Below are 6,000 nucleotides of genomic sequence, written 5' to 3' on the forward strand. Positions count from 1 at the left end.
GTGCCAGGATCCAAATTCAGACATTCGGATTCTAAGTCTAAAGAATTTTCCTCATTATCTTTATATTTCCCACTACATATTAGATGGTGCAAAGTACTCCATAAACACTTCTTAATGAAATGTAAATTGTGAAAAAAAAGAGAATAAAGGATATACAAGGAAATTAAAGAAGAGAGCAACAAAGAAATGTTCCACAAACAGTTGCCTTTATAAAGAACCTGCTAGAGAGCACCTGAGTGGCTTAGTCAGTTGAGCGTCCAACTCTTGATTCTGGCTCAGGTCAACATCCCAGTGTTGAGCGAAGTAAGCCAGGCAGAGAAAGACAGAAACCATATGTTTGCACTCATAGGTGTAACAGGAAAACAGGAGAGACCTAATGGAGGACCAGGGGGAACGGAGGAGGGAGAGAGAGTTGGGGAGAGAGAGGGATGCAAAACTTGAGAGACTATTGAATGCTGAGAATGAACTGAGGGTTGAAGGGGAAGGGGGAGGGGGGAAAAGAGGTGGTGGTGATGGTGGAGGGCACTTAAGGGGAAGAGCACTGGGTGTTGTATGGAAAACAATTTGACAATAAAATATTAAAAAAAAAGATCCCACTGTTGCAGGCTCAAGTCCCATGTAGGGCTCCATGCTACATATGGAGCATCCTTAAGACTCTCTTTCTCTCTGCCTGGGTGGCTCAGTTGGTTAAGCATCTGAATTCAGCTCAGGTCATGATCTCATCATTTGTGGGTTTGAGCTCCATGTCAGGCTCTGTGCTGATAGCTCAAAACCTGGAGCCTGTTTCAGATTCTCCTTCTCTCTCTCTCTTCTCCATCCCCTACTTGTGCTCTCTCTCTCTCTCTCTCAAAAATAAACATAAAAAAAATTAAGGTTCTCTCTCTCCTCCCCCTCAACCCTGTTCTCCTTCTCTCTCTCTCTCGTTTTTTCTCTAGATAGATAGATAGATAGATAAATAGATAAATAAAAAGAACCTGCTAGAACAGCTGGGTTGGTTGGTTGGCTTTGGCTGTTTAGGGGAAAGAGAAAAAGAGAAACTTTGTAAGGGTAAGGGGAAGAGAGACTTTGTAAGGGAAATGAGAAGACCTTAAGAGTAATGTAGGTGGTTTAGTGTATATAGAGGCAACAAAACAAACAGAAACCAAAACAAATTACATACAGTTCATATAAGTAGGAAATTTTTAAATTGAAAAATTTTAACCAAGGGAGCGATTACCTTGAAAAGAAAAAGCACTTTTTCAATTAAAAAAGGGGGGGAGGGGGTCTAAGTGGCTTAGTTAGTTAAGTGGTTGACACTTGATTTCGGCTCAGGTCATGATCTCATGGTTGTGAGAGCAAGCCCCACATCAGGTTCTGCACTGGGTGTGGAGCCTGCTTCAAATTCTCTTTCTCCTTCTTCCTCTACCCCTCCCCAGCTCAAGATTTCATGTACTCTCTCAAAAAACCCCCAAAACAAACAAACAAACAAAACAAAGAAAAAGAATTTTCTACCTTCAATTTAGTGCTTCCAGCTTTGTTTGATTTGATCTTCCTATGCACTTTAATCTCAGCTAAACAGAACCTTAGTCATAAAAAAGAAACAATGTGCCTCTTTAAGAAATTAATTACCTCAGATATGTAGGAATACATATCTGTTGACTGCTTTTTAAAAAAAATTTTAGGGGCGCCTGGGTGGCTCAGTTGGTTGAACATCCAGCTTCAGCTCAGGTCAATGATCTCATGGTTCGTGAGTTCGAGCCCCACGTCGAGCTCTGTATTGACTGCTTTCTCTCTTTCTCTCTTTCTCTCGCTGCCTCTCTGCCTCTCTGCCTCTCTGTCTCTCTCTCTCTCAAAAATAAATAAAATGTAAAAAAAAAATAAAAAAATTTTTTTGAATGTTTATTTTTTGAGAGAGGGGGAGAGAGACAAACAGAGATGGAATGTGAATGGGGGAGGGGTAGAGAGAGAGAGGGAGACACAGAATCTGAAGCAGGCTCCAGGCTCTGAGCTAGTGTTCAGCACAGAGCCTGACATGGGGCTTGAACTCACAAACTGCGAGATCATGACCTGAGCTGAAGTCAAATGCTTAACTTACTGAACCACCCAGGCACCTCCTTTTTTTATTAGAGGGAGACAGAAAGGGAGAGGGCACTCATGCATGTGAACTGGGAAGAGGGGAAAAGGGAAAAAGAGAGTGAACCTTAGGCAGGTTCCATACTCAGTGTAGAGCCAGATGTGGGTGGGGCTTGATCTCAGGACTCTGGCATCATGACCTGAGCCAAATTCAAGAGTTGGATACTCAACTGACTGAGCCACCCAGGCACCTGTGTTGATTACTTTTTTCACTGAACTTTCCTAATGCAGTAGAACAGTGATTATAACACCTAAGTTATATTAAAATTAATATTTATTCACATATTACCTTAGGACAAAAGATCCCTTGGTTATTAAAACTGTGTTAAGAGATTTAGAGAAACTTATAAAAATTAATGTAATTATATGTTTCTAATATATAGTTTCTATAACTTAATATATGCAAATATGTTAAAAGTTACTATGTTTTAATTACTATTTCTTCTACCACTTTAGCTCCTCCCCCCCAAGTAAAATATCACAGGCTAAGACAAATGCAACTATTTTTTAGCAAATAATAGATATTAAAATGTACTTACCAGGGCACCTGCATAGCTCAGTCAGTTGAGCGTCTGACTCTTCATTTTGGCTCAGGTCATGATCTCAGAGTTTGTGAGATCAAGCCAGCATGTGCTTCAGTGCAAAGCCCACTTGGGATTCTCTCTCCCCCTCTCTCTTTCTCTGCCCCTCTCCTGTTCACGCTCTCATTCACATGCCTTCTTTCTCTCAAAAATAAATAAACCTAAAATAAATGTACTTACCTGTTTTTCTTTATTAACTCCAGACATGAAAAGTTGTTTGTATTTGTCCTTAAAAGCAAAGTTTAGAGCTTGTGTTGGAAAATAGCGGATAACATTTGCCAAATTGCCACGCCAGTAACTGAAGAAACCTACAAAAAAAACCCCATACTAAATATAAACTTGTATTAGTATTTAAAAATTCTCATAGTTTTAACAAACTTATTTGAACTATCTAAAATTTATACCCTTTCTCATAAGAAAAAAACTAAGTTTATGTGTGAATCCACTGAAGAAAACAGGCAGTGTTAACTCCATGTACCCCATTCCAATTTTGTTAATTTCCAATAAAAAGCCTTAAATGCCCCAAAACATATGGAAAATACTATCATTTTATTATAGGGCTTTTTACTAGTAGAAAAACAGAGCTCACTAGTATTTGTCAGAGAAGCTAGTAACCCTTAGCCCCACTTCCAAACCATGACATCCAATTCCTATTGTTAGAACAGAACTAGTTTGTACACAGACATATGAGAATGAAAAAGCCTTGAAAGGGGTCTAAAGTATCCTTATCTTTACATTCTGGAACCTAGCCAGAAAAGGGATCACTCTACAATTCAAAGCAGTCTCCAGAGGCCTGACTGAGAGGCTAGAGAAAACTTTCTAAGTCAGTAATCTTCCCACTTCAAATTTTCATGGATTGACTAGTCCTTAAAATTCAGTCATTGTGTTACCCCTATAATTCACAGCCACCTTCATAATCCAGGACTGCCCTAGAATACAACAGGCTGCCTCTTAGGTAGTCATAGTTGTTTCTACTAGATTACAAATTGTCCAATAGTCTGATCCTGCTACTCTGAATATAGGATACCTCTAGTCCCAGCTTGGAGAATACCCAGAATCAGTCTTCTAAAGATAAAGATTCAAATGACAATAATCTATGTTGACTGGGCTGATGCTCAGAATCTGAAATAAGGAAATAAGGAAATCTGCTTTGGGGGGGGGGAAGAATCTTGGTGAGTCCCAAACTGCATGTAAAACAATTACACAATGATAAGTAAGAAACATATTTAATAGTTAAGAAATAATCTCAGTATTCACAACTGATTCAGTCTTTACTAGGACATTTAACATGTAATGGTAAATGCTACCACTTCCTGAGTACTTAATATGTGTCGGCACCGGACAAAGGCTGTCTATTTCATTTAATCAGTACATTATGCTTATCATATTGGTTCTTCTATAGTACCTGTATTATATATGCCCAAACTCAAACTTTAAAAGTATAAAAACTAAGGAGGTGCCTGGTGCCTGAGTCAGTTAAGCATCTCTTGATTTGGGGTCAGGTCATAATCTCACAGTTTGTGAGACTGAGCCCGGCATTGGGCTCCTTGCTAACAGTGCAAAACTTGCTTGGGGTTATCTCTCTCTCCCTCTCTCTGGGATTTAAGTTGAAAAAAATAAGTGAAAAAAATTTCTATTTTTTTCATGGCCATTAAATATTAATAATAATTTTGAAAATGGTTGACCCAGCTGAGTGGTACTGAGATATTATGGGTTTTAGATGATCAGTTATTAGTAAAAGTTCTTTAATCATGATTATAGTCAGAATTAATATTTATTTCTCAAAAGAGGGTCATATATAAGAGCAGTATAAAGGTTTGTAACTTTGGCTAATAAATTGAATATAAATGGAAGATTCTGATGACAAAGATATCTGGAAAGTAACATAAGACCATAACATAGCACTGGATATACGAATAAAAGGTTTGCTATAATTGGCTGAAGAATGTATTCATTTTAGGAACCCTTTTTGCACTGCTAATAAGAATGCAAACTGGTACAGCCACTCTGGAAAACAGTATGGATGCTCCTCAAAAAACTGAATATAGAACTACCCTACAACCCAGCAATTGTAGTACTAGGTATTTATCCAAAGGATACAGGAGTGCTGACTAGAGGGGCACATGTACCCCAATGTTTACAATAGCACTATCAACAATAGTCCAAGTATGGAAAGAGTCCAAAATGTCCATCGACTAATAAATGGATAAAGATGTGGTGTATACACACAAGGGAATATTACTTGTGATCAAAAAGAATTAAATCTTGCCATTTGCAACAATGTGGATGGAACTAAAGTCTACTATGCTAAGCAAAATAAGTCAGTCAGAGAGAGACAAATACTATATGATTTCACTCCTATGTGGAATTTAAGATACAAAACAGATGAACATAAGGAAAGGGAAGCAAGAATAATATAAAAACAGAGAGGGAGACAAAGTAAAAGAGACTCTTAAAGAAAGACAACAAACTGAGGGTTGCTGGCAGGGTATTGGGTGGGGGAAAGGGCTAAAGTGGTGGGGGCATTACAGAGGACACTTATTGGGATGAGCACTGGATGTTATGTGTAAGTAATGAATCACTAAATTCTATTCCCGAAATTATTATATTATAGGTTAAGTAACTTGGATTTAAATTAAAAAAAAAGAATGCATTTTTTTTAACAAAATTGCATTTTCATGAAAATTAGAAAATTCATCCAAACAAATGTCAATGGATCAATGAAAACCTAGAAACAAATCCCTAGAAGTATAACTGGAAAACTGACAGCTCTTAATGGGTTATATCTGAAAAAAATATAATCTCACATACATAAAATACTTCTGCATATATTTCACAGAATTCATGGATTCCTTGAAGCTACAGTGTCAGGTTAAGAACTCTTGTTCTAATCTTTTTCCATAGATCACCCTTAAAAAATTTATTCTTATTCCTTTCTTTGCATCTCACTGCTGTACCATGCTTTTAGGGACGTCAACATCCCTGCTAAGAGTGCAAAGGGAGAGGAACGTCAAAGTGAAATTCTGAATGCATTTTCTTTTTTTTTTAGTTTATTGTCAAATTGGTTTCCATACAACACCCAGTGCTCTTCCCCACAAGTGCCCTCCTCCATCACCACCACCTCTTTCACCCCCTCCCCCTTCCCCTTCAACCCTCAGTTCATTTTCAGCATTCAATAGTCTCTCAGGTTTTGCATCCCCCTCTCTCCCCAACTCTCTTTCCCCCTTCCCCTCCCCATGGTCCTCCATTAGGTTTCTCCTGTTCTCCTGTTAGACCTATGAGTGCAAACATATGGTGTCTGTCCTTC

At 38.2% G+C, this 6,000-nt stretch overlaps 1 protein-coding gene across 2 annotated transcripts in view; it reads right to left on the reverse strand.

Annotated features, from left to right (window-relative positions):
* SLC25A31 (solute carrier family 25 member 31) overlaps positions 1 to 6,000 on the reverse strand; it is a 34,782-nt gene that overhangs the window by 21,700 nt on the left and 7,082 nt on the right. For both annotated transcript variants that reach the window (XR_003900414.1, XM_029915619.1), the window contains exon 2: positions 2,874 to 3,001. Coding sequence is in view for 1 of the 2 variants with exons in the window: in XM_029915619.1 (XP_029771479.1) it covers positions 2,874 to 3,001 (128 nt within the window). In the remaining variant the exon portion in view is untranslated. The remainder of the gene's footprint in view (positions 1 to 2,873; positions 3,002 to 6,000) is intronic.

The sequence above is a fragment of the Suricata suricatta genome, chromosome 1, assembly GCF_006229205.1.
Source record: "Suricata suricatta isolate VVHF042 chromosome 1, meerkat_22Aug2017_6uvM2_HiC, whole genome shotgun sequence".
Classification (NCBI taxonomy): domain Eukaryota; kingdom Metazoa; phylum Chordata; class Mammalia; order Carnivora; family Herpestidae; genus Suricata; species Suricata suricatta.